Source organism: Tachysurus fulvidraco, chromosome 11 (assembly GCF_022655615.1).
Source record: "Tachysurus fulvidraco isolate hzauxx_2018 chromosome 11, HZAU_PFXX_2.0, whole genome shotgun sequence".
Lineage (NCBI taxonomy): Eukaryota > Metazoa > Chordata > Actinopteri > Siluriformes > Bagridae > Tachysurus > Tachysurus fulvidraco.
Window position 1 is genome coordinate 23,931,385 of NC_062528.1, and position 27,929 is coordinate 23,959,313.

The 27,929-nt window shown below is 40.5% G+C and overlaps 3 protein-coding genes across 4 annotated transcripts; 2 read left to right on the forward strand and 1 right to left on the reverse strand.

The window, feature by feature from the left end:
- Positions 1-5,263: 5,263 nt before the first annotated feature.
- On the reverse strand, positions 5,264-7,126 carry LOC113649101 (zona pellucida sperm-binding protein 4-like). The gene is made up of 8 exons (XM_027156713.2): positions 6,817-7,126; positions 6,553-6,740; positions 6,368-6,465; positions 6,138-6,295; positions 5,865-6,057; positions 5,644-5,791; positions 5,489-5,564; positions 5,264-5,397 (listed from the first exon to the last, which is right to left on the reverse strand). The coding sequence occupies exons 1-8, from the start codon at positions 7,094-7,096 to the stop codon at positions 5,297-5,299; spliced, it is 1,242 nt and encodes a 413-aa protein (XP_027012514.2). The 5' UTR covers positions 7,097-7,126; the 3' UTR covers positions 5,264-5,296.
- A 1,544-nt stretch (positions 7,127-8,670) lies between these two features.
- On the forward strand, positions 8,671-16,018 carry slc19a3a (solute carrier family 19 member 3a). Of its 2 annotated transcripts, none has more exons than XM_047820576.1 (6): positions 8,671-8,924; positions 11,377-12,022; positions 12,104-12,313; positions 12,466-12,658; positions 12,891-13,032; positions 15,419-15,702. In XM_047820576.1, the coding sequence occupies exons 1-6, from the start codon at positions 8,775-8,777 to the stop codon at positions 15,497-15,499; spliced, it is 1,422 nt and encodes a 473-aa protein (XP_047676532.1). In that variant the 5' UTR covers positions 8,671-8,774; the 3' UTR covers positions 15,500-15,702. The 2 variants fall into 2 exon arrangements, with proteins under 2 accessions (XP_047676532.1, XP_027012531.2); XM_027156730.2 differs by lacking the exon at positions 15,419-15,702 and adding an exon at positions 15,814-16,018 and having other exon boundaries at positions 8,672-8,924.
- Positions 16,019-16,597: 579 nt separating this feature from the next.
- On the forward strand, positions 16,598-27,879 carry LOC113649109 (oocyte zinc finger protein XlCOF6-like). Its single transcript, XM_027156720.2, has 9 exons — positions 16,598-17,175; positions 20,708-20,811; positions 21,909-22,032; positions 22,758-22,859; positions 22,983-23,093; positions 24,964-25,235; positions 25,458-25,525; positions 25,733-25,926; positions 26,432-27,879. The coding sequence occupies exons 2-9, from the start codon at positions 20,716-20,718 to the stop codon at positions 27,685-27,687; spliced, it is 2,223 nt and encodes a 740-aa protein (XP_027012521.2). The 5' UTR covers positions 16,598-17,175; positions 20,708-20,715; the 3' UTR covers positions 27,688-27,879.
- Positions 27,880-27,929: the final 50 nt, after the last annotated feature.

Genomic DNA, 27,929 nt, shown 5'->3' on the forward strand with positions numbered 1-27,929 from the left:
TCCATGTTAACAAACATTGCATTGGGCCCTTGCGGGAGATTGCGGACCGGAAGCATTTGTCATAGTAAGAACAGTCAGGTATCCATTGATGGCAGTAGTTTATCAGCCCCAGGAAAGCCATGAGAGCGTGTCAGGACGCCGTGTGTTGAGGATTGCCTGTATACGGTCTTGAGAGAGTTTTTTTTCTGCCTTGTGAGAGTTCAAACCCCAGATACTTCACTGTGGGCAGACAGAACTGCAACTTGGTTCTTGAAACCTTGAAGCCTTTTGAAGCTAGATGGCACAGGAGGCGGAGGGAGGCTTGTTCACAGAGTTTTTCAGAGTCTGCGGAGACTTAGAAGTCATCGGCATACTGTAAGACAACAGAACCAGTGGGGAGAACAAGATCACATAATGCATCCCTTACAACAGCAGAGAACACTGCCGGAGAAGCAATATACCCTTGTGGTAGGCATGTCCATGTATACTGCCACCCACTGTGTGAATTGAGGCCACATCTGACATAACAGGTGCCACAGGGATGATGATGTCATTTATTTTCCTCAAGTCTTGTGTGAAACGCCAGGAACCATCCAACTTGGGGACCGGATTAACAGGAGTGTTGAACTTACACATGGTTTGACTACTCCCTGTTGTAGAAGAGATTGTAAAACTCCATCCATGCCCTGCAATTTAGCTTCATACAAAGGATATTGTTTAACAAACACAGGGTCTAAATGTTTTAACTTAGCCTTATAGGGTGTACACTGCACGAGACCCATGTCATTCTTATGATCAGCCCACAATGAGGGTGGTAGAGTGTCTAGTAAAGCAAAAGATGAGGATGGTGATTTTGACATTTACATTTACAGCATTTGGCAGACGCCCTTATCCAGAGCAACGTACATAAGTGCTGAAATCTCTAACAGTGAATACATTAATGCTGGTTCACTAGGTTACATACTTAAGATACCATGAGTTTAAAACATTTGTTCAAAGTTACAATGAAAAAGTGTCAAAGTTTTTTTTTTTTATGCAAAAGATAAGGAAAGAAGTGCTAGTTGAAGTGTTTCCTGAATAAGTAGGTCTTCAACCGCTGCTTGAAAATAGCCAGTGACTCAGCTGTCCGGACCTCTAGGGGAAGTTCATTCCACCACCTTGGTTCCGACAACAGAGAAGAGTCTTGTAGTAAACTTGCCTCTTACCCTGAGAGATGGTGGAACCAGTCGAGCAGTGCTGGTAGATCGGAGGTTGTGGGGTGCAGTGCGAGGATTTCTGTGTAGAGAGAAACGTCGTTAAACGTCACATCAGATAAGTGTGACAATGGAGCAGACTCAGGAACAGAAACAACAAGTTTAGAGCCAGAGAAGCTAATGGAAACGTGTAGCCTCCTCATGAGATCCCTCTCCAAAAGATTAAAAGGGCACTCTGACATATAAACAAATCGGTGACGTAAAAAAAATGTTAGGATCAGAAGGACATGTGACGAGGAGGGATGGAGTAAAAGGCATTTCTTTTGTGATCCCTTCTATTCCCACAGAGCTAACGGATCGGCCTGAGAGAGGACCCTCATATTGCTTCCCCATTACTGACATTGTAGCTGCTGTATCAAAGATAACTCAAGAAAAGGCATTTCATTTACCTGATGTGATTCATATGTACAATGTAGCATGGTCAGGGTCACGCTCTGTGGGCATCCCTATGCGTTATAGGGATTTGCCTGCATACCGGTGAATGGGCAGGGTGCAGTCTGAGGTGGTTGGGGAGGCAGTGCTGGAAGGGGACCTATGGGAACATCTCCCATCTCTCTAAGTCTACATCTCTTGATTCAATGCCCATTCCTACCACAATAAAAACAGACGGCAGGGCTTTGGGAGTATGAGTTACTTACTTCTCTTCCACGGCCTCTCCCTCGGCCCCTCCCTCGGGCCGAGTCACCATTGTATACATTGCCTTCAGCCACAGCGAGGCATACTACTTGTTTACTTTCTGAAATGCCATCGCCTTCCATGGTGCACATTCTCTCCCCTAGAGTTTTAACTGTCATATTGCTACGATCTCTGAGCTGATATTTTAGCACCTTCGGCACCTCAAATCTACAATTATGCATGAAGGTTGTGAAGAACAAAGGATTAGCGATTTCAGTTTAGTTTGAGGATCAAACTTCGGCAGAGATTTTAATTCTATTATTTATTTATTTGTTTGTTTGTTTTGAGTTTGGAATAGAGTGATATTTATCCCAGATTAGTTTCATTTCTAGCCATTTCTTATAACCGTCTGTCATGTACTGATAATCCTAATCAGGGTCCCCAAAGCCGTCATAAATTTGAATGTAAGCAGATGCCAAATATTCAGGTTTAAAAGTACCACCGTGATATGTCTAAAATTGTGTATGACTAGATACCAATCAGCACTTGCCCGAATACTGATATCCCCAATATAGATAACAGTACACGAGGTAAGTGCCTACACTTTAGCCAGTATGACAAGATACCAAATCAGCACTTACCCAAATACTGGTGTCCCGGACAAGCCCCCAAGAACTGTAAGGAATTCTCAGCTGCCGTTTGGGCAGGATCACTATTTTCTCATCTGCTGCTTGGGCAGGATAACTAAATTCAGCCTCTCGACCTCTGCTCGATTTCTGTTCTCCACAAGGCCTTGGGGAAGTCTCAATGAAACACACGTGTCAGTCTTTCGAAGAGAAGTTCCAAAGTTTATTAGGTAAAACAGGAATATATAATCGTACTATAGAAGAGGGAGGGTGTAGTGGGTGTGTACTGGAGCTTAATACTAGTGTCTACAAAAGCAGCCTTGGCTGTTATCACAAAATAGGAACCCCCCAGCCAAAGTATCATGTTTCTCACAACTGCTTTCAGTGTTGCAAGTGCGATAGGTGCCAAGCAGAGGGTCCTGCTTTGGTGGGGGAGAGGGTTAAACTAAGGTCAAGGCATCTGTGTGCATGTGTAAGATAGAGAAGGAATGTGTATGTGTGGGTGTTCATCTGCTATTACACAGCCTTCAAAACACCAAACAGCTTTTCTTAGCACATGGTACACAAAGAGGAAGTCACCAAGTTTGAGTTCCTTTTATACCATCTTGACTCCTGGGATTTGTAGTCCACCCAATCTGTAGTCCCACACCTTCTACCCCATTACAAGTGAAAGACCTGGGTGTTTATTAGACAGTAACTTGTCTTTAAAATCATATCACCCATATTACAAACACAGCCTTCTTCCGCCTTAGAAATATTGCCAAGCTGAGAAACATTCTATCTGTATCTGATGCTGAGAAGCTAGTTCATGCATTCATGACCTCTAGACTGGACTATTGTAATGCATTACTAGGTGGTTGTCCTGCATCTTTAATAAATAGGTTACAGTTAGTCCGAAATGCAGCTGCCAGAGTTCTCACTAGGACAAGAAAGTATGACCATATAACCCCAATTTTATCATCTCTACACTGGCTACCTGTTAAGTTTAGAATTGATTACAAACTGCTGCTACTTACGTACAAGGCTCTTAATGGTTTAGCTCCCATGTATCTAACTAGTCTTCTAACATGTTACAATCCTTCATGCTCTCTGAGATCACAAAACTCAGGACTTCTGCTAGTTCCCAGAATATCTAAGTCTACTAAAGGTGGTAGAGCGTTTTCTTATTTAGTTCCCAAACTTTGGAATAGTCTTCCTGATAGTGTTCGGGGCTCAGACACACTTTCCCAGTTTAAATGTAGATTAAAAACTTCTCTTTAGTCAGGCGTACACATAATACATCCCATAATATTGTGCTCTATTACATCAGATCAAATGCACATTCATAGACATCACTGCTCTCCACTGCTTCTCTCTTTCTACCCATCCCGAGGCATCCAGAAATTGCACCAGCTCTGTCTTTTGTGCCATAAGATTTTGGATCTCTGCTGAGATGAAGCCAAATCTATGAGGATCCTGAGGCATCTAGAGATCTACCACCTCCAGTTAGACTCTGCTACACTAAAGAGATGCAGGACCTCCATATGGTCTTTGAGGACAACAACCTCCTCATCACTACAACATTTATCAGACTGTATATTTATAATTACACCCTCCAGTGTCACCCATATGAGGATGAGGTTCCGCTTTGTGTCTGGCTCTTCTCAAGGTTTCTTCCTTTACCATTTAAGGAAGTTGTTCCTCCCCACAGTCACCTCAGACTTGTTCATTGGGGATAAATACATACATGTTTAAATATATCTAATATTAATCTTGAATTTTGTATTATATTTATCTTTATATTATTCTTTATATTAACCTTTTGTTCTATGTTTATGTTCTGTAAAGTTGCTTTGAGACAATGTCAAATGTTAAGCACTGTACAATTAAATTTGAATTGAGTAGCAGAGGTAAATTATGTTACTGCATGTAAAAGGAACTGAACACACCTTCACTTAAGAATTACTCACTAAACTGTGAGAACACTTGCCGGATATTGCTCTGCAGACAAAGAGCTGGTGACACCAAATATTGAGGTGATTTGGATTTCTCTTCTGTTCATTGAGAAATAAAATATCTATTTTTGAAAACAAAGCTTTTGCACAGTTCATTAGACACTCGGAGCTTTAAGGATTTGTAGTGTTCAGGTTTTTTTTTTGCCTATAGCCTACTGGGGCAATATATATTCATAGATGTTACACAAAAAAAAACCAAAAAAAAAAAAACCCCAAACCACCATTTGTTCATACTGCGGACAAGAAGTCTAATTTCCATCAGACCAGTAATATGGTTAAAGGAGTGAGTCCTGACTGGCATGGAGACTGTAGCTGGCAAAATTAAAAACAAACAATGACAAAATAATGCTGACTGGATTTGTTGAGCTACAGGCCAGATTATGTTCTGTTCTACAGTGAGACGGATGTAGAGTATTGCAATACTGGCTCAGATGGAACGAGTTATTACAGTGGGGGAAAAATTATTTAGTACCCTGCTAATTTTGTAAGTTTAATCCTTTACAACAGACCCTACTTTGTGGCAGATTTATCAGACTGAATTAACAAAAATACATGTTAGAAATTAATTTGACCGAGTAATCAAAACATGATTTAGTACTGTGAGGTAACTGAAGGAAATGCATGGCACTTGACAGCCCTGAAGCAATGTAAGGTGAAAGCAACACCAAGGACATGGTGCAAGCTTAAACAAGATAAACCATGGGACAATCACTAAAGCAATGAGAACCCCCCCCCCCCAATAATAAACCCTTATCCAGAAGAAGCACAACTTGCACACTAAATGAACCAAAGACAGTTTGAAAGGCAAATGCATTTATTTTGCACAGCTTTAAAACAAAGGAGAGGAATTTTGAGTAAAGATCACGCCTCCACTAGACACTACTCCTGATAAGCGAGAAGCACCTTCTTCCACTGCAGAAAGATCTCTTCCTAAAAATGGAGGGGGGGGGGGGGACAAGCCACAGGTCAATAAGCTATTCAGTCAGGAGAAGCAGCAAATAGCAATAAGGGGTCTACTCACTTGTTCTGGTGCACATTGGTTCACAAGAGTCCAGCACACTCGGAAGACACACAGCTGTACTGCAGTGGATGTAGAGCTGAGGGAAAGGAAGGGAACCTAAACAAAAAGAACCCACACCATGCAGAAGCATGTAGAACAGAAGAACGAGCATTTACCGTCTCTTGCATGGGAGCCATAGAGGTCTTGTCCACAAACGTGAACATCTTCAGGACAAAGCGTCTGTAATGGGTAGGGTATGCAAGGCCAGACGTTCCACTAACTGGGATCAGCTTGGTCAAATAGCGGTCATCCTTGTAGGGACACCTTGGGGATACATAAGGGCATCACTTCCTGTTCAATATAGACATTGGGCTACAAACAAAACCCGGAAGCTTACCCAGACACCAGAAGGTCCCACTGGGGAAGACTGTAGGGGTTAGGGGAAGAAGTCGCCCAGCAGTTGCCCAAGCTCAGGACAATGTTTGGATCGGTTCTTCCAACAATGCGCACTTCGACATACACCGGTTCCCTCAGAACCTTGGTCACAGGGTAGTCACTAGCACTATAGTAAGAGTTATAGGCTATTTGTTCTGTTGGGAGAGAGGAGAAGTCAGCATCTGTGGAAGCTACTGAAATTCAAACTGCATTTCAATATCCAGACAGCACTCACCTTCTACACAACCCTTTGAGAGACAGAGCCCTTTTCCTAGTCTTAGTTCTACTTGGAGTGGTCCAGAAGCAACAATGGGCAGAGGATCAACATTAGCTGAAGGCTCAATAGACAAAGCAGCCAAGCCAACACCTGAATATTTACACTGGAAGTAAAGCCTACAAAAAGGAAATGGCAGGTTAGTAAAACCCCTTAATTAATCCCACAACCAGGAGTTTTCGATCACTTACTCATAAGTAGTGTCTCTTGTGATTGAGCCTCGGGGTCCAATTCCAACTTCATAGGAAGAAACCATCCTGTTTTCATAGACCACATATCCACCGTTTACCTTGACAGGAGAAAAGTAGAGAGCACAATAAACATCTAACTGAAATGAGCAACGCAGTTACGGGAAGAAAAATAAAGTGACGCAAACCATCATGGTTGTCCCACAAGCAGTCACAGCAAACTGGTAAATAGCAAAGGCTGCATTTGAGTCAACAGGACTACAGGGTCCACTGTTTCCTCCCAACAGGCTGATGGACTCCAGGCTTATCCTGGGACGGGTTGTATCTCTGGCTGCCACCAGCACAAACTGGCCATCAATGGTACACTGGACAGTCACTGGGAACACCAAAAAAGAAAGGGATCAGTTTCATGTTAAACCCCAATCAAGAGTCAAGCAGGATTTCAAGCTTACCAGTTTTCCCATAATAGCAGTGTTGACCATCAAAACAGCAGTTTATGGCATTACACTGAGTAGCCACAATGCCAGGTTCTCCACAAGGAATTCTTTCATAGTCTTGCACTTGGCATTTCTGAACCTGGCCTGTTGTCTGTGGCAGTACAGTAGGCATCCCAGGAAGCTGAGGATCCTGAGAGAGCTTTTTCATATTTGGTGGGGCTGCAGGAACACTGCTCACAGCACCGAAGGCAAGAAAAAGCCCCACAAATGCCAAACTTACCCCTGTAGTCACCATTGTTCCCAAACTACATACACCAATGTTTAGCTAGTCAGCAACTTCTGTCTTTTATTGTGTCCTCACTCCTAATTGTATCTGGAGTCTCCTCCTACTCAACTATTCATTAATAGTGTTCCAGCCGTGTGTCGTCATTAACTGCCTTAATCACCGCCTTCATGATTTGTTGGTCATTTTGAGGGGCGTTTTAAACAGATATTTGTTCACTTCTTTTGGTCAAGTTAATTATATGTGAGAGTTTTGTAATGTTAACAATCTGAGACTATTTAACTCCCATCATTTTAATATATGAATTTAAATTGTCTTTTTAAATTTTGTCTAAACAAGTAGGATAAAACCACTATTGTTAAATGGTGCATAAGCTGAACATGAAATTATATCATTAACCACATGAACATGTCATATTTTATTTTTTTGTAATGTTATGTTAAAAGTCTTTTGGTTTTAATATCTTAATAAAACATATACATACAATTATATATATATGTATAAAAATAAAATGTATTCATTTATTTAATTTTTTTTAAAGTAATATTAGTAGTATTTACTGTGAATATCTTCTTGTACCTCAGGGTACTTTTATTTTGACAGAGCTTTCTTTCCTTGTCTTGTATAAGTGTCGCTTCAGTCACACTGACAAAAACAAAAAAACAACATAAAAGTTGTCCTAAAGTTAGACCCTCTAACACTCTATTTTATATATTATATATAATGTATATAGTTCAATAAAAAAAAATCCTTTCAGTATATTTGTATTGTGCTTTTAACAATGCACATCATCTCAAAGTAGTTTATCAGAAGTATAGAAACAAAGAAATAAAATTGAATTTATTCTATTATTAATGTTCTCATATTTAAAGTAGGTCACTGTTAGTAAACATGTATTTAAGTCTAAAAGATTGGCACCTTTGTGTTTATGAAGGGTTCAGTGAAATGGCTGGTTTTTTTGTTTGGTTTATTTATAGATTTCTCTCAAAGTAATTGGGTTTTTTTCCTTAGTTCCATTTGCCCAAGTGATGAGACCAAGACGAGGTTCTTTTATTCAGAGTGAAGGCTCGTCCGTGCGAGCAGAGGGTTCTCCCAACAGTAATGAGGGATTTTAGTGTGAAGTTTAAGGTCCTCATAGATCTTCTGGCCAAACTAGGCATTCTGTCCAAGAACAGGTCCTTTCACCCAATCTGAATATGCCTCCAAAAGAGCTAAGGACATTTTCACCATAGATCAGACTTCTATCCATGAAGATTTTTTGATGTTTTGGGGACCATGGGGTTTTCTGCCCAAACTCAGTGCTTACATCCAAACTGTGTTCCACTGAGTGTTTTATAAACTAATTGGCTTTAATGTTGTTCTAACAATGACGTACTTTTTATTGTGAACAATTCACACTAGTATCACATTAGTATGTCTTAATTATTATACTGTGCTTCAGATTATCTGAGGAGGACTAAAGATTGTGTGTGTGTGTGTGTGTGTGTGTGTGTGTGTGTGTGTGTGTGAGAGAGAGAGAGAGAGAGAGAGAGAGAGAGAGAGAGAGAGAGAGAGGGAGAGAGAGACCTTTGAACCAGTTGCTCATTGACAGATTTTAGAAGTATGAATGCTCTGAGAAACACAAACAGTGATGAAGTGATTCACACCAACGTCTGCTAGAATAAAGGAACACTGAGGAACTTTGTGTACTATGGGTGATGTTTTTAGAAGATGGAAGTCAGGTTGGGGTTTTCCTACTACGCTCTTGTGTGTTTATGGATTTTTCAGCTCAGTGAAACCCATAGAACCGTTTCTCATCAGCTACATGACCGGACCTGATAAAAACCTCACCATGGAGCAGGTAGATCACAACCAACATTATGAACATTGAGCTGTGTTTATCACAGGACACAAACTGCTTTAGTCATAGAACATCTGACATCAATCTTTACATCAGCTTCAGATTATATATGAATGGATATTGAGTTTAAATAGTTTGTGTATTTCAGTTACACACATACACATGAAATAAATAATATATCTGTATTGTATTGCAATTGATTCAAATTTCAGAAAAAGTCTTTTGCTTTGCAGTTTCTTCATCATTTTAGCTTTTTTAAAAATAAAAAATAAAAATTTAGCATCACCAGATGATAATCAGAAACAGAATCAGAATCAGAAAGATCTTTATTGCCAAGAATGTTTTCACATACGAGGAATTTGTTCTAGTACAGAAGCTCCACAGTGTAAACAGAATGGCATTGAAGACATCAACACATATATAATATAGACAGTTGTGTGTACAGTGCAAAAATGTGCCAATTGAAATATAAATGTGTGAATCAGCCGTGCACACACCTAGTAACCAACAGGTGGCTGGTGTCAACAACATGTGTACAAACATCAGCATTTCTGTAAAATCCAGAACATTTTTTTAGTACAATTCGAACTACACACAGCTTTATTAAATATATATAAATAAGACATTTTAGCTCTAACTCTATTAACAATTTGGTTATTCTGCACCTTCATTCCATCAAGCAGTATTTTGTTTTGTTTTAAACAATCGATTCTTTAGATTTATTAAACGAATGTTATAGGAATTTAATACTGTAAAAAAAACAAAAACTTTAGTTGAGAAGGTAAAAGAAATGGATAGAAAATTAAATATAGGCTGCTTTTAATCATGGAATGGTGATGAAAACATACCAAAAGGTTTAAACAATGATTTAAATTCTATTTATAAGTTCATTGAGAAGGTCAGTGCACATATCTCCTCATGTCATGGTTTTGTCCTTGTCATGTTTTTCTGTGTTTTTCTTTGCCTTGGGTCTCATCTGTATGGTCTAGATCATGTCCTTCACACGTACACCTCAGAGCACAAGCTGACTGCAGAATTATCCACCTCATGTTTAGACTACAGAACACCAAGCTGATGAACCTGGAGTTATTTTGGTCACACAGAAAGTTCTACAACAAAAACAGAGATTATCAGGTCAATGTGTAGGTGGAAAAATGGGGATAGTTTTGAGAATGAAAACTGGTAAAGTTTTACTTATGCATGTGAAAGATTCCAAAGAAAAATTGTCAGAGGAACCACAGGAGCACTGAAGGTCAAGGTCAAGGCCTCAGAGAAACATGGGGGAATACAACAAGAGACAAATCAAATCCAGATCGATTCCATATTGATTTTATAGCATTTTTAGAAAGGACATAGATTTACATTTAACCCAAATGAGAGAGTCAGTGGTGTTGAGACAACATGAGGAAGAAACCTTGAGAGGAACCAGACTGAAAAGGGAACCTCATCCTCATCTGGGTGACACCAGAGAGTGGGATTATAAATCATTATAAACACTGAGAGTGGGATTATAAATCATTATAAACACTGAGAGTGGGATTATAAATAATTATCAACACTAAAAGTTGGATTATAAATCACTATATAAATAAACTTTACTTACTTATATACACAGAGAGTGGGATTGTTAATCCGTATAAACACTGAAAATGGTATTATAAATCAATCTAAACACCTTAAATGGGATTATAAATAATGATAAACATTAAAAGTTTGATTAAAAATCAATATAAACACATAAGAATGGGATTATAAAGCCAGCCATGATGTTGTACGCTTGGGGCAGGAGGGTTTAAAGTGTTGCTCAGAAGCAGTTTGCCGGTGCTGGTGCTTGAAGCCCAACCTTCTAATCAACAAGCCAGAGCCTAAAGTCTGATTATTTAACCAGAGTTATTCTATTTATTATATGAAATCTGTCTTGTTGAAGTTATCAACTGTTCACTGATGGAAAAGCTAACCCCATGGTCTCTACACGGTACCATCTACAGTAATCCTGTGTATCTTCAGGCTCCATATGGAGCATCCTCAGCAGCAGTGAGCAGGATCCAACACAGGATCAGGGGCAGAGGATCTGTGTGGGACAAAGGTCAAGGCCAAGGACTGATAGAGTAGACCAGGATCAGAGGACAGAGAAGGACTGATATGGAAAAGAGAATCAGAGATCAACATGGACCATAGGCCAACACCAGGGACAAGAATGAAGTCCAGGGATTGATAGAACATAACAAGGATCAGGTTTGAGTTCTGATGCAGGGATGAGGGACAGATTAAACACAGACAGGAAGTTAGATCAGATAGACCAACCCTTCATGAAGAAGAAGCTTAAAATGGAGCTTTAATCAGAATGTGTAAAAATGTAAAAATGTGATTTGTTCTTGTTTTTCAGCTTGAATTAGTCTGAACTGGCTACAAGGTTAATTAATCCTGAACCCCTTTAATTCCTCTCACTTAGGTGACTAATCAGATTTTCCCAGTGTGGACATACTCGTACCTGGCTGTTCTACTTCCTGTCTTCCTGCTCACCGACTGGCTGCGCTACAAACCTGTGATTGTGATCCAATGCTGTGCCCTTTTCTTAACCACAGCACTGTTGCTATGGCTACAGAGTGTAGGGGCGATGCAAGCAATGCAGTTCATCTACAGCATGGTGACTGCCTGTGAGGTGGCGTACTTCTCCTACATTTACAGCGTGGTGGATTTGCAGTTTTACCTAAAAGCCACGTCCTTCTGTCGCGCTGCTCAGCTCATCGGCTACACCGTTGGTTCTGTCGCCGGACAAGTCCTGCTTTCGCTCGAACTAATGTCGTACTACTACATCCTGGTGTTCACATTAGTTCTCATCTCCATTTCCTCCATTGCTGTGTTCCTCCTGCCAATGCCCAGAACCAGCATGTTCTTCCACCAGAGTAGACAGAGAAAGGAAGGAGGAGATACGAATGAGGTGGAAGACTGCAACGAAAAAGAAAAGAGAGTAAAATCAGGAAAAGTGGAAACAGACTGTAACCATGGTAGTGTAGATGTAGAAATGATGGAGAACAAGCAGAGGAACTCACAGCAGGAGATTCAGGAAGAAACTGGAGTAGTTGTCAAGAAATCAGGTGAGGAGCTTGTTTATGGTAATCATCCACATCTCCTGAAGGTTGTAGTGAATCTCACGTGAACTTGTGTACTTCCTGCAGCTTTTAATAAAACTTTGCTTCAACTCTGGTCGGATTTCCGAAGCTGTTTCTCGTCCTCTGAGATGCTGATCTGGTCCATGTGGTGGGCCATGGCGACTTGTGGCTACAACCAGACTGTCAACTATATTCAAGCGCTGTGGGAAACTGTGGAGCCGAGCAAGAACGACACGCTCTACAACGGAGGAGTCGAGGCTGTGTCCAACCTGTTCGGTGAGCATCAGAATCTGATTCTTTTTGTCAACAGGCCCAGTAACATGGACATGGTCGTGCAGCTCAAGTGTTCTTAAAGATACAGCAGGAACAAATTCACAGCAATCTACATCACGTCAGGCTAAATTTACGTCAGTTTCTTTTGCGTTCAGGTGCAGCGTCAGCATACGGTGTTGGGTTCAGCCACGTTAACTGGTCTCGTTGGGGTGAACTGGCTCTCGGCTCTCTCTCCGCCCTCAGTAGTGCAGCGCTCTATGTCATGGTCTTCATCTCCAACATCTGGGTCTGTTATGCCGGCTACATCGTCTTCAAGAGTCTCTATATGCTGCTCATTACCATCGCCATGTAAGAAGGGAGAGATTTATTTCAGATAAATACTTTTAAACATTCTGAACACCATTTAGTCGTAGGCACGACGACACACCTGTGTTAATAAGGGACTTAGATTGAATTAAAACTGTGAAGAATGCAGGAAATCCACAGGAGGATTTAAAGGAATAAATAGATTTGACATAAACATCTGAAAAGTATTTGTGTTGGTGATCCGTGTTCAAACATTCCCATGTTTCTGTGGAAGGTTCCAGATTGCTGCTGGTTTGTCTTTAGAGCGTTATGCACTGGTTTTTGGAGTCAACACCTTCGCCGCTCTCGTTCTACAGACGATCCTCACATCCATCGTGGTGGACAGCAGGGGACTCGGTCTGGACGTCATAACACAGGTGTGGATTATTAGATAAGTCAAATACAAACAAACTAAAGATCAGAATGTTAATTATCCTGTCTAACTGAGGGAAAGTAGGAGAAGGAGAGATGTGAAGTAAACCAGCTCGTTGGCCTGTGTTATGTAGTAGGTCTCTGAACTCAGTAGCAGAGCATCGGCCTTTGGAAGCATGGATCAGCAGCAGGACACGGAGGTGATGGGGTCTATACCCTTGACCTGGAAGTAACCTCAAACTGTCCACTGTCAAGAAAACGAACTTTTCACCATGTGATAAATCAGAATGTGTTGGGATCTGATTCTGTACTTCAAAACAACTGACCTACGTTTGAGGTTCTCTGTCTTTTCAACCCTGAATCTTCCTGGATGGCATCCTGACCTCCTACCAGCCTACAAAAGCACTGCACACTGTCTTACCTGCTGAAACCACTGCATCCGGCACACTGCTTCCTGGAGAACATCATGCTTTGTAGATTTTCCAGCAAAAAGTTTCATTAACTCATTCATTTAGCTGGATTAAGCTGTGAACAACACAACAACATATAAGGACTGTCTTTAATACACCTTTAATACTCACTCCGTCTTTAATACACCTTTAATACTCACTCCGTCTTTAATACACCTTTAATACTCACTCCGTCTTTAATACACCTTTAATACTCACTGTCTTTAATACACCTTTAGTACTCACTCTGTCTTTAATATACCTTTAATACTCACTCCGTCTTTAATACACCTTTAATACTCACTCCGTCTTTAATACACCTTTAATACTCACTCCGTCTTTAATACACCTTTAATACTCACTCCGTCTTTAATACACCTTTAATACTCACTCCGTCTTTAATACACCTTTAATACTCACTCCGTCTTTAATACACCTTTAATACTCACTGTCTTTAATACACCTTTAGTACTCACTCTGTCTTTAATATACCTTTAATACTCACTGTCTTTAATACACCTTTAATACTCACTCCGTCTTTAATACACCTTTAATACTCACTCCGTCTTTAATACACCTTTAATACTCACTGTCTTTAATACACCTTTAATACTCACTCCGTCTTTAATACACCTTTAATACTCACTCCGTCTTTAATACACCTTTAATACTCACTCCGTCTTTAATATACCTTTAATACTCACTCCGTCTTTAATACACCTTTAATACTCACTCTGTCTTTAATACACCTTTAATACTCACTTCGTCTTTAATACACCTTTAATACTCACTCCGTCTTTAATACACCTTTAATACTCACTCCGTCTTTAATACACCTTTAATACTCACTACATCTTTAATACACCTTTAATACTCACTCTGTCTTTAATACACCTTTAATACTCACTCTGTCTTTAATACACCTTTAATACTCACTTCGTCTTTAATACACCTTTAATACTCACTCCGTCTTTAATACACCTTTAATACTCACTCCGTCTTTAATACACCTTTAATACTCACTGTCTTTAATACACCTTTAGTACTCACTCTGTCTTTAATATACCTTTAATACTCACTGTCTTTAATACACCTTTAATACTCACTCCGTCTTTAATACACCTTTAATACTCACTCCGTCTTTAATACACCTTTAATACTCACTGTCTTTAATACACCTTTAATACTCACTCCGTCTTTAATACACCTTTAATACTCACTCCGTCTTTAATACACCTTTAATACTCACTACATCTTTAATACACCTTTAATACTCACTGTCTTTAATACACCTTTAGTACTCACTCTGTCTTTAATACACCTTTAATACTCACTCCGTCTTTAATACACCTTTAATACTCACTCCGTCTTTAATACACCTTTAATACTCACTCCGTCTTTAATACACCTTTAATACTCACTACGTCTTTAATACACCTTTAATACTCACTCCGTCTTTAATACACCTTTAATACTCACTCTGCCCTCTTTCTCTTGTGCTGTGTGTGAACGATGTGACTGTACAGTAGAGGAAAGTGGAAGCTCAGCGGTTTACAACATCTGATCAGAAGGTCATGAAAAACCAAGCTGCCTCTGCAGGGCCCTTGAGCAAGGCCCTTAACCCTCAAGTGCTCAGTTGTATAAATATAAGTCGTAAATCGCTCTAGATAAGCGTACCATAAACGTACAGTATCAGCCGATCCGACCAAGTTCAGAATCAGCAGGTCTACTGTTCTCTACTGTTCAGACTCACAAGTAAGAATCCTATTCTTTCCATAAGTCCACACTCTGCACACACTCTGCACACACTCTGCACACACTCTATAGCAGTCTTCACAAAAAAGTAGGAATAGAAGGAAAAAGACACTCAAGCAGTCATGTGGAAATGAACATGGACGTGAACGAGAATGATTTATTCACTTAAAATATTCACCACTGACAGACATCAGATGGGCCGTGGTGGACGTTGGAAGTGGATGGATGTTGGGACAGCAAAAAGCAGTATGGGAAAAGGGCTTGGTGAGTTCCTACTAGATGCAGTAATGTCAACCCTGGACAACTCATCTAACCAGATAACCAACCCGTCTTTACATGATTGTGAGCCACTACTGTAAGTGGAAAGGATGGAGTCCTCCCATAGTTCTGATGTATACTATTTAATTAAACCCCGTAGTGTTTGATCATGTGACCAGTCAGATCAGGTCACGAAGCAGATGAAACAGAGATGAAGGCTCCTCAGATCTGTATTTAGGTTGATGTAAAGCTATGATAACTACTAATACTAATGATACTACTACTGCTACTACTAATAATAATTCTCTTGTTTTTGTTTTACAGTTTATTATTTATGCCTCATATTTCTGCCTCATTGCTCTGATCTTCTTTGTGAGAGGTTTGTACATACTGTACCTGCAGAGGGCAAGGCAGAGAGAAACAGAGCTGAACACACACAGTGACGGAGGACAAGCTCACGTATATTCAGTGAAACTCTGAACTTGAACTCTGCAAATATGTGAAAATAAAAACAAACCTATAACATTTATTTAAGTTACAACATGTGCTATAGGACAAATACATCTGTGTGTGTGTGTGTGTGTGTGTGTGTGTGTGTGTGTGTGTGTGTGTGTGTGTGTGTGTGTGTGTGTGTGTGTGTGTGTGTGTGTGTGTGTAAGAAGATCACTAGTGTCCTGCACTGAGCACTGACTCTGACTCAACACCACTGAACACTTTTTGGAATGAACTGGAACTGGAGTCTCCTTAGCATCCCAACATCAGTGTCTGATCTCACTGATGCTCTTGTAGATGAATGAACGCTAATCCACACAGACACAATCCATCTCGTGAAAAATCCGTAAGAGAAGATAAAAGTGGAGCTGATTATAACAGCAAACACAAGGGAATAAATGTGGGATTAGACGTTCAACAATCACATATGGGTTTGTCGGGGAAGTCTTGGCCTAAAGGTTAGAGAGTCTGACTCCTAACCCTAAGGTTGTGGGTTCCAGTCTCGGCCCGGCCACGACTGAGGTGCCCTTGAGCAAGGCACCGAACTCCCCTCCAACTGCTTCCCGGGCGCAGCAGCATAAATGGCTCCGGGTGTGTGTTCACTGCTGTGTGTGTGTGTGTATGTGTGTGTGTGTGTGTGTGTGTGTGTGTGTGTGTGTGTGTGTGTGCACTTTGGATGGGTTAAAGGCAGAGAACGAATTCTGAGTATGGGTCACCAAACTTAGCCGTATGTCACGTCACTAAAGTTTGCTGGTCGGGAGGCACATACTTTTGTCCACATCTTGTGTAGTTTGTGAGTGAATTGAGATGATGGACAGAAACAGAAATATGGTTATAAAGATCCCTCCTTTCCTTCATAAGCTCCTCCATAACTGGAAGACTGTACTGATATTGTTCAACTTGGTCCATCATTTATTCATGTTTATTATTATTATTATTATTATTATTATTATTATTATTATTATTATTATTCCAGCACACTAGGTGGCGGAAGTGAGCTGTAAAGTTGCCATGCCAACCAACACAAAGAAGAAGCGCTGCCTTATTTTTAGTGTATAATCAGGCAGCTGCTTTTCTCGCAGCTAATGCTAATTATATCTGCATCAAAATATTCCTGAGCGCATTGTTACCAACAGCAATGTGAGGTGATCGAGTTAAACCCAGCTCATGTTTCAGTTGTGCTCTAAAGTCCAGGTGAGTTTAAACCGCACCGTGCTAGCTGAGCTGCTCGGCTAACAAGCTGTGGCTGTGTCCCAAACGCACTTCTGCTCCCTTCACAAGTGCACTAGATAGTGTACGTCATAAGGGCACATACCTCACTATCAAGTGCACTAGATATGAGAAGCCGTTTGGTATTGAGCCTTAATGTAACGACGTTTATCTGTAAATAAATGCTGAAATGTAACGAATTAATTTTATGATTTAAACGCAGTTCTAGTGAATTATTATCAATTAGTAATGATCTAATGATCAGGTAGCTGAGGTGTTTATTTAGCATTATGCTGGGGGACATTATTAGTGTTTTTATTATTAATGAATAATTTGATCTAAATCCACGTCACAGTAATATAAACATTCAGTCTTATGGAATATAAACACGTCTAACTGAATCACCAAGTAATATCTACTGATTGAGTTAATAATTCACATAATAATAATAATAACAACAACAACAATAATAATATTAATACAAATAATAGTAATAATAATAATGAAAATAACAACATAATAAGAATCATAATCATAGTAATATTAATAATAATAACAATAATAATTACAATAATAACATTAACAACAACAACAACAATAATAATAATAATAATAACAATAATAAAAGTAATAATAATAATGGGGGGCACGGTGGTTTAGTGGTTAGCACGTTCGCCTCACACCTCCAGGTTTGGGGTTCGATTCCCACCTCCACCTTGTGTGTGTGGAGTTTGCATGTTCTCCCCGTGCCTCGGGGGTTTCCTCCGGGTACTCCGGTTTCCTCCCCCGGTCCAAAGACATACATGGTAGGTTGATTGGCATCTCTGGAAAATTGTCCGTAGTGTGTGAGTGTGTGAATGAGAGTGTGTGTGTGCCCTGTGATGGGTTGGCACTCCGTCCAGGGTGTATCCTGCCTCGATGCCCGATGACGCCTGAGATAGGCACAGGCTTCCCGTGACCCGAGAAGTTCGGATAAGCGGTAGGAAATGAATGAATAATAATAACAATAATAAAAACAACAACAATAATAATGATAACAATAATAATAAAAATAAGAACAATTATTATAATTTATTGTTTTTGTCATTGATTATTATTTTAATCAGCAGTTCTATTAGGATAATATTACATTAGAATAATCCTATTCTAATACAATATTAGGATAATATTGTATTAGAATAATCCTAATAATCCTTAATGAATCCAAATGGAAAACAAGCATGTTCTTCATCATGGGGAAAACTAGGGATGTACCAAGCCGATATTTTGGATCGGTATCGGCGCTGATCCAAGCATTTTGAGTGGATCGGGTATCTGTGGTGCGTGACCGATCCAAATCCGATACTCGTGGTCATGGGCGTCAGAACCATTATAAGTGGGTGGGACAGGACCCACCCACTTATCAAGACCAATAATATTGAACCCACACACTTTTACCGTCTCTATTCAGCGCATATGTCTTTTTTTGATTACTATTATTTTGATTATTTAGCACCGCCAGTCGAATCCATTCCACTTGATGAATGCCCTAATAAATTAAACTCCATTCCGCGTTTTACCTACAACATTGACCACGCTCCTGCTTCCTGAAATCCATGGGCGTCGGAACCATTATATGTGTGTGGGACAGGACACGCCCACTTTTTATTTACTTCCGACGCCCATGTCCGTGGTGGTTGATTAATGAACAGCAAACATCACAGACTATTGTTTAAACTCAGAAGAAAAATACACTTGTATATTAAATTACATTAATGAAAATAAATATAATAAATTTTATAGGAAATATGTCGCACAACCGCCTGCGACAGACAGGCAAGTTTATCAGGCGTCCTTTCTGTTTACCTCAGCGCGTTAAACATGTCGCTCATTTGGGTGTGAGGTTTACTGTTTAACACACTTTACATTGTGTTTCAAGAGTTCTAATATAAGATTCACTTTAAAATATTGCCTAATTTACTTTAATAATTGCAGTATATATGGTTTAGATTGTTATACCACTAACTGTTAAAAGTTCTGTTTACTGCTGCATTAATACTTTTTAAGGTTTCTTGTGTTTTCATTTTTCACCCAGTAATATGCGCATTTTTGTATTTCTTTACCAGAAACAAATAAATCTTAATAACCAAGTGAGTTGTATACATTCTTTAGTTTTAAAGGTAGAAAAGAACACAGATATCGGATCGGTATCGGTATCGTCCGATACCGGCAAACTCTGGTATCGGATCGGAAAAGAAAAAGTGGTATCGGTACATCCCTAGGGAAAACTTCACAGTGCTAGTATTTTAATAGGGTTTATGGAACACGTCCCTGTGAATGAGCCGTTGCTTTAGAAACCATAGCGTATTAGTTTGAGCTCATTAATATAAACCTGCGCTACTGCCAGGGTTGCAGGGAGAGAGAATTAATCAACACTATGAATTCACCAGGACTCTGAGTAGTGAACCTTCTGAATTTCTCATATCATTAAACACCTGTTCGGTTTGATTGATTAAACATCAAGGAGAACTTCTCATCGTCTGTAGCTTTAAGGCTTGATATCTTAAAGAATGAAAAACTAGCCTTTAAAAATTCTTTGAGTAAATTGCAGACATGACAAGCACAATAATATGGATATAGAAACAATTACATTGACAGACAGAAATCTTTTGTCTATTATGATGTAGGTATTTTAGAAAGGGGGCAAAACCCTAATCTTTGGGCAGCAGAAAGAGTCTGATACTGTTTTGTTCATTAACTGTAGTTTGAGTGGATTTGTGTTTCTCTCGGTTTCTGTTTAATTTACACCACTGTTTTACACCCGGACACTTCGTGTGTTGTCTCTGATCCGATAGCTGTCTGATTTGTTAACTGTTCCATTTACATCAGGCCACATAAACGCGCCTCGCCGAATCGGATATCGATTCGATCTTTCTACTCCCGCCCAAAATGCTAATATATTTGACCTCATTTCCGGGGTAATTGAAAGTGAACACTCTTTGGTGTATGCAGTTTTCAGAACGCGATCAAAAAGAAGACGATAAAACTCGTTACGACGTTTATGTTACAAAAAACAACCCTGCGTGTCGTCCAAGTTACAGTATTTGTTTGTGGCGCGATGCACAACTCGCGAGTCACCTGCAAGTAGCTGACTCTACTTCCGTTTGGGAGGAGTTTAGCGCTGACGTATGTGGCTCGAACAACCACATTCATTTACACCTGTCCAGTTTCATCTGAAACGCGTCCCAGACCTCCTCCTGAAGGGGTTTGTACCATCGGATTTATATCCGTCTCCAAAACGTTTCAGAGGACATTTAGACCTGGTCTTTTTACCGTCGGGTAGATATCTGATCACAGAAAACACATGAAGTGACAAGGTGTAAAAAGCCCCTAAGAGTCTTGTGACACGCCTCATACATCATGTTGTATTCAGTTCATTTGGAGGATCTTTGCTGTTCTTTACACAACACTGTATATTATTGTTGCATGAAGTTTGTCAGTTTAAATATTACATTCTGCTTATGATCCTTTTTGTCAGCATCACCGATGTTAACACTTAGACCTCTCACAATGGAATCAGAAGATGTCAAAGACAGCTGTTTAGGAACAATGGCTCCCAGTCTGGCTCTGGCGGGCTCACAGGTAGACCACAATGATTTTGCCCGTTGTTAAAGTTGAACTAAATAATCGAACAGATCGAGTTTCAGTGTTAACTGTTTAGTTACATGTTTCTTTTATTGGTTTATTTAAAATTATGCAAAAGGATTTTTAATGATGATGATAATTTATCAGTATAATTTATAAGTTCTTCATGTACTAATAATGAATAAAGGACACGTTATCCACTGAACACAGCAGACATCACATTAAACAACACCAGGCTCATTGTTCATTTTGCAGTTTCTAGAAGTTTCAGACCAATAAAATAAACGTTTTACAATCGGTTATTTTATAATCGGTAGTAATCGTAGGTAACGTAGCAAAGACGAGGGCTTTTTTTTTTATAATAAGGGCTCAAATTAGTGCACCATGTGTTTAACGGCACCCAGCGACTCCGCTACATCAGGCAAGGGGAAATCGGAAGTAGTCCAAGTATGTGTATAAAAATGACCAGATCCTCCTGATGTAGTGAAGGAGAACCCTGTAGGACTGAGTCAGGTTAGTGGTACGAGGCGAGAACAGCTGCAAGGTTACATCCAGAGACAGATGTGGTGATCTGACAGCTGTCCAGGGAGCTCTGAGTGCCCAAGCACTGAGCCCTGTGGGACACCAGGTAGAGGTATGAATGGAGTAGATATCAGTCTCCAAGTAAGACACAAATCAAAGACTTGATAGCAAAACCCCTGAGCACGGATGGGGTGTTTTTGAGAGTTACAGCACTAGAGGCTTGGGTGAGGACCGATGATAGTAACTGATGTAACACGGTTAGGATCATAATAGCTGTCCTGGTGAAGAACGAGAGACTAACTGCATACAGCAGAACTAATTGTGAATAGTGGAAGCCAGACAGAAGTCCAGTTTGGTGGAAGGGTTTTCAGCGTAAACATCTCTCGACTTCACACAAGAGACAAATAATTAGTAATTTACCAACAGACACTAAAACCACACTAAACTCCTCAGAGCCAACATCAGCGATAGTACAGTGAAAACAAAAAGAAACCTAAATCACCATGCTGAGAATACTTTTGTGCTTACATTACATTCTCTTTGGTGAATAAGTGCTGTTTTATGGTCATCAGCTAAGTGAAGACACTTCAGCTGAGGAGACATTAAACTCAGGGGGACGCGTCACCAGTGTGGACCACCAGAAGGTCGTAAAGAAGGAGGAACCCGAAGATGACGGCTACACCTGTATGACCGCAGGTACGTTAGCGTAAGGCTCAGGGCTAATATTGGGCTTACATTCTGATTGGACGTATTCATAGTGTTTATAGTGTTCATAGTGTTTGTAGTGTTCATAGTGTTTATAGTATTCATAGTGTTCAGTGTTTATAGTGTTTATAGTGTTCATAGTGTTCATAGTGTTTATAGTGTTCATAGTGTTCATAGTGTTTATAGTGTTTATAGTGTTTATAGTGTTTATAGTGTTTATAGGTGCCATTGATGTTTCCACTCGACTATAAACTGTTGTAGAATAGACATTTACATTTATATTATTTATATTTATATTATTTACAATTATATTATTTACATTTATATTATTTATATTATTTACATTATTTACATTTAGATTATTTACATTATTTACATTTAGATTATTTACATTATTTACATTTATATTATTTACATTTATATTATTTGCATTTATATTATTTACATTGACATTATTTCCTGTCCAGTGTCACTAAATGAGGATGAGGTTCACTTCTGTGTCTTGTTCCTCTCAAGGTTTCTTCCTCATATCGTCTCAGGGAGTGTTTCCTCACCACGTCACCTCAGGCTTGACCAATAGGGAGAATTGTTAGAGATAAATAATCACTTCATTTTAAACCGTAAAGCTGCTTTAAGACAATGTTTTGAAAACTGAAGTAAAACTAAATTGCTCTATTTTTATGCTTACTTGCTCTTTAACTAAAACATATTTTCAGATGGAGAAATATCTGATACCAACGTCACCCCTGTCGAGCAATCGGACGAAGAAAGCATGAAGACTGTTAAAGAAGAAGAAGAAGAAGAAGACGAATTCCTCTGTGAGTCTGAGGGTTTACTCACATTTTTGTCTTTTGAGGTTCATCATTTTACTTGAAGTGACTGGTTTTAAATAAATAAATAAATAAATAAATAAATAAAGTTATTTATTTCTCAAATTTTAGGTGGAGGAACATCGGTCTCTGTGAGACGTGTCGTCATCGTGGACGAGAACAACGAAGAATTTCAGAACAAGTCTATAAAAGAGGAGGAACCTGAAGACGATGACTATCTGTGTAAGACAGCTGGGATGCAGTAGTGCCAAATTGTCCAAGTCAGATTCACTTCACATAACTAAACATACACAAGAAGGGAAAAAACATATGCTAAGGAGGAATGAGAAAGGCAGAGCTCAGGAAATCAGTTACATGACTCAGAAATACGGCACCGAAAAAGCCAAGTGTGCTTAAAATGATAGAAATCAGGACAAAATAATAAAATGCTGTCCATTGCACACGTGTCTCAAAGTGATATATGGCGCAGTGTTGGTAGTAAACACTGTCATCAAGGATTTAAAGGGATGTGCAGTGTGGTGGTTACATTACATTTACTGCATCTGGCAGACACGTTATCTAGAACGATTTTTATCTTTTTTTGCTGAGGGCCACTGAGATATCACATGATGTATGTGCCAGAAGTTTGTGCTGTCAACATGGCAATCACTGCAATTTGGGATCGTGAGAAAACTCTTTTTTGGGGAAGTCGTGGCCTAATGGTTACAGAGTCTGACTCCTAAGCCTAAGGTTGTGTGTTCGAGTCTCAGGCCGGCAATACCACGACTGAGGTGCCAAGGCACCGAACCCCCCAACTGCTCCCCGGGTGCCACAGCATACAGTAAATGGCTGCCCGCTGCTCGAGGTGTGTGTTCACGGTGTGTGTGTATTCACTGCAGTGTGTGTGCAATTTGAATGGGTTAAATGCAAAGAATGAATTCTGAGTCTGGGTCACCGTACTTAGCCGTACGTCACGTCACTTAAAACTCTCTCGAGATCAGATCAGAGTGGGATTTGAGTGAGAGTAACATTTCAATCCAAGCTAAATTCACGAAGAATGATAGTCAGCCATAGTCCTGCCCATCACCCTTTTTAGCCTATAGCAGGTTCACATACAGTAGAATGTGATATCAAAACAAAAAGGAAAACTTAAAGACCATTTCTGTGGCCAACTCAGTTCATGATGCACATTACTGTACAGGCCAGGAGTGTCTTATCCAGAAAGGGCCAGATTGGGTGCAGGACTTCATCCAACCAAGCGGAAGCCACCACCGATAGACTAAAAACACCTGAAAGCTAAGATCAGCCAATTAAACAGGTGTGAATTCTGCTCGATTAGAATGAAAACCCGCACCCACACTGGCCATGTGTTGATAATATAAACTGTGATGACATCATGGGAAAGTGCCTTTAATGCGGCTTTTTACACCTGGTCACTTCCTGTGTTTTCTGTGATCAGATATCTACCCGACGGTAAAAAGACCAGGTCTAAATGCCCTCCGAAACGTTTTGGAGACGGATAAAAACCCGATGGTACAAACCCCTTCAGGAGGTGGTCTGGGACACGTTTCAGATGAAACTGGACAGGTGTAAATGAATGTGGTTGTTCAAGCCACATACGTCAGCGCTGTACTCCTCCCAAACGGAACTACGTCACTCGCAGGTGATCTTTCACCCAGGCGTCTCGTCGGGTCTTAAAACGCGCTGCTGCCGCCAGCGAAAACGCAGCAAACTGTAAACGCTGTTTTTTGTAGCATAAACGTCGTAACCAGTTTTTACGTCTTCTTTTTGATCGCGTTCTGAAAACCGCAGACACCAAAGTGTGTTCTGTTACAGTTACCCTGGAAATGAGGGCAAATATATTAGCATTTTGGGCGGGTATCCGATTCGCCGAGACGCGTTTATGTGGCCTGATGTAAATGGAACAGTTTTAACAAATCAGATACCTATCGGATCAGAGACAACACATGAAGTGACCGGGTGTAAAAAGACCCAATAATTATACTTTTAGAAGCCTAAAAATAAAGAAAAAAAGCAACTATTTGGCAGGTTTTGCAATGTCAAATATTAGCAATATTATTACAGTTTCTTACTCTGTATCATCTCCTTCCAGACTGTGAGGATTGCAGATCTTTCTTCATCAGCGAGTGTGAGGTTCACGGCCCGGCTCTCTTCATCCGGGATACGCTCGTCCCACTGGGGGTCGCTGACCGAGCCAAACAAACCCTTCCTCTCAGTCTAGAGATTCTGAAGTCTAGTATTTCTGACTCGGGCCTGGGAGTGTTTAATAAGGGAGACACTCTTCCAGTTGGTGCGCACTTTGGGCCCTACGAGGGAGACCTGGTAGACAGAGAGGAAGCCATGAACAGTGTGTTCTCTTGGGTGGTGAGTTAGTTTTGTGGCATAATTCTTTCTTATATCTAGTTATAACCAGATTATAATATGAAAAGGGTTAGAGAAAGAGTCTTATTTTTGATTCTGTACATTATTTCAGCACAGATGGAGATGAACGAATGTAAAGCTATGATTCTGCCACCAAAAACAACAGTAAAAAAAAATAGTATCATATTTATCTAAATAAATAACGTGTACAAACATTTGTTTAAGCTCTACAAGAACATGCAGTGTGAGGAATACATCAGTGCCAAGAGAGAGACACATGCTAACTGGATGAGGTGAAGAACCTATTGTTTATTTCTGCCACTTGTTGGGTCTTGTGTCTAATTATCAGTCTTGGTAGAAATATATCGTCCCCAGTGTCTGAAAGATTTGTCCCCTTCTATTTCTCTCTCTCTCTCTCTCTCTCTCTCTCTCTCTCTCTCTCTCTCTCTCTCTCTCTCTCTCTTTTGTCTTTGTCACTTGTACTGTATCTTCTATAATAGGTATGTGAATTGTGCTCGTAACAGCGAGGAGAAGAATCTCATGGCGTTCCAGTATCAAGGAGGGATTCTGTATCGTTGTTGTCAAGCCATCAAACCAGGGCAGGAGCTTTTGGTGTGGTACGAAGAAGAATACGCCAAACATCTCGGTGTTACATTTGACTACCTGTGGAACAAAAAATCAACAAACAGCAACGGTGAGTGGGATTTTAAGTCCATGACCTTACTATTCTCATGCATATGCTGAGGGTGGTCATTACTATATGTCACAAATACATGTAAATAAGCAGAACAAGGACACCTCGGTTGTGGCCGGCCCGAGACTCGAACCCACAACCTTAGGGTTAGGAGTCAAACTCTCTAACCATTAGGCCACGAATTCCCCCCAAATCAATCAATGTTATCATCACTGTGCATGCCTTTCTTTACTGGAGTCTGCCAGTGGTGTCAACACAGTGGAGTCCAGGGTTGCTGCTTTTATCGTTCAGAAAGGTGTTCTGTGTTCTGTGTACTTTTGCATCGATGATGATTCCAAATTATTTCTCCATGAGCAGCCGCTCCTTTGCATGGGCAGGTCTCCTTTAACTGGCCCTAGAGTTGGAGCTTTTGCTATTTAATAAAGTTTGCAGGTTTTATTTATTACTGTTTCTCACAGCTATATGTCTGTTCAATTTTAAGTTCTGTTTTAATTTCCTTCCCCAGAAATGAAGAGCTTTCCCTTGCAAGTATTCTCCTGTTCATCGTGTTCGTTTTCCTACACGTCCCAAATCTACCTCCACAAACACATCAAACGATGCCATAACGAAGAATATGTGAGACTCCTGAAATGTGGAGCGATTAAACATAACAATCAGACGTCTTCAAACAGTTCCAGCAGTCAGCAAATGTCCCCTGGAAACGTCCTGGCTAAAAACGGACAAACGCAGAAAGAAATCCATCACTGCTCCGACTGTGGGAAGAGTTTTACTAACCCGAGTTATCTCCTACAACACCAGCAAGTCCATACACGAGAAAGGCCTTATCACTGCTCGGAGTGCGGGAAGAGTTTCACAAGACCCATTAATCTCCAGATACATCAGCGCATTCACACAGGAGAGAAACTGTATCACTGCTCGCAGTGTGGAAAGGATTTTACCCGACAAAATCATTTCCAGTTACACCAGCACATGCACACGGGGGAGAAGCCGTATCAGTGCTCGGAGTGCGGGAAGAGTTTTACCCGACCAGGTAACCTCCAGCTACACAAGCGCATTCACACCGGGGAGAAGCCGTACCACTGCATAGAGTGCGGAAGGAGTTTCACGCAACAGACAAGTTTCCAACTTCACCAGCGCATTCACACAGGAGAGAAGCCATTTTGCTGCTCACAGTGTGAGAAGAGTTTTACCCGGCTCAGTACTCTCCAAAGACACCAGCTCGTCCACACGGGAGAGAAACCGTTTCAGTGCTCAGAGTGCGGCAAGAGTTTTACACAGCAGGTTAATCTCCAGCTTCACCAGCGTCTTCACACGGGAGAGAAACCGTGTCACTGCACACAGTGCGGGAAGAGTTTTACACGCCTCAGCACTCTCCAAAGACACCAGCGGGTTCACACGGGGGAGAAGCTGTATCACTGCTCGGAGTGTGGAAAGTGTTTCACGCAACAGGTTAATCTCCGATTCCACCAGCGTGTCCACACGGGAGAGAAGCCCTTTCAGTGCTCGCAGTGCGGGAAGAGTTTTACTCACCTGAGTACGCTACAGAGACACCAGCGCATTCACACCGGAGAGAAGCCGTATCTCTGCTCGCAGTGCGGGAAGAGTTTTACCCACCTGAGTACGCTACAGAGACACCAGCTCATCCACACAGGAGAGAAACCCTATCTATGCATACAGTGTGGGAAAAGTTTTACTCAACTCAGTACTCTTCAAAAACACCAGCAAATCCACACAAAAGATAAAACCTACTACACCTCATAGTGTGGGACAACCTTTACACAAATCCTTAACGTTCAAACAAATCAAACGGTTTATTTACAGTTCAGTATTGCCCCTTTTCCACCGAGGCAGTTTGAGTGCAGGTTCGGAGCCTAATTTAGAACCAGTTCTTTCTTTTTCGACAGCCAAAGCACCGGCCCTGAACCAGGAAAAGTGGTTCTTAAGTAGCACCAAAACTTTGCTGGTCTAGACTTAAGAACCACTAGCGTCGGGGGCTGTGGGCG

Bases quoted from the DNA above. Each gene is read 5' to 3' on its own strand.
- LOC113649101 (XM_027156713.2), bottom strand. From the start codon at position 7,096: ATGGTGACTACAGGGGTAAGTTTGGCATTTGTGGGGCTTTTTCTTGCC. The intron at 6,466-6,552 runs GTTTGCGTCACT...TCTCCTGTCAAG, and splicing joins CTTGTGGGACAACCATGATG to GTAAACGGTGGATATGTGGT. The intron at 5,565-5,643 runs GTAAATGCTCGT...CCTTTCCCTCAG, and splicing joins TGGCTCCCATGCAAGAGACG to CTCTACATCCACTGCAGTAC.
- slc19a3a (XM_027156730.2), top strand. From the start codon at position 8,775: ATGGGTGATGTTTTTAGAAGATGGAAGTCAGGTTGGGGTTTTCCTACT. The intron at 12,023-12,103 runs GTGAGGAGCTTG...TACTTCCTGCAG, and splicing joins AGTAGTTGTCAAGAAATCAG to CTTTTAATAAAACTTTGCTT. The intron at 12,659-12,890 runs GTAAGAAGGGAG...TTTCTGTGGAAG, and splicing joins CTGCTCATTACCATCGCCAT to GTTCCAGATTGCTGCTGGTT.
- LOC113649109 (XM_027156720.2), top strand. From the start codon at position 20,716: ATGTTAACACTTAGACCTCTCACAATGGAATCAGAAGATGTCAAAGAC. The intron at 22,860-22,982 runs GTGAGTCTGAGG...CTCAAATTTTAG, and splicing joins AGAAGAAGACGAATTCCTCT to GTGGAGGAACATCGGTCTCT. The intron at 25,236-25,457 runs GTGAGTTAGTTT...CATTTGTTTAAG, and splicing joins ACAGTGTGTTCTCTTGGGTG to CTCTACAAGAACATGCAGTG.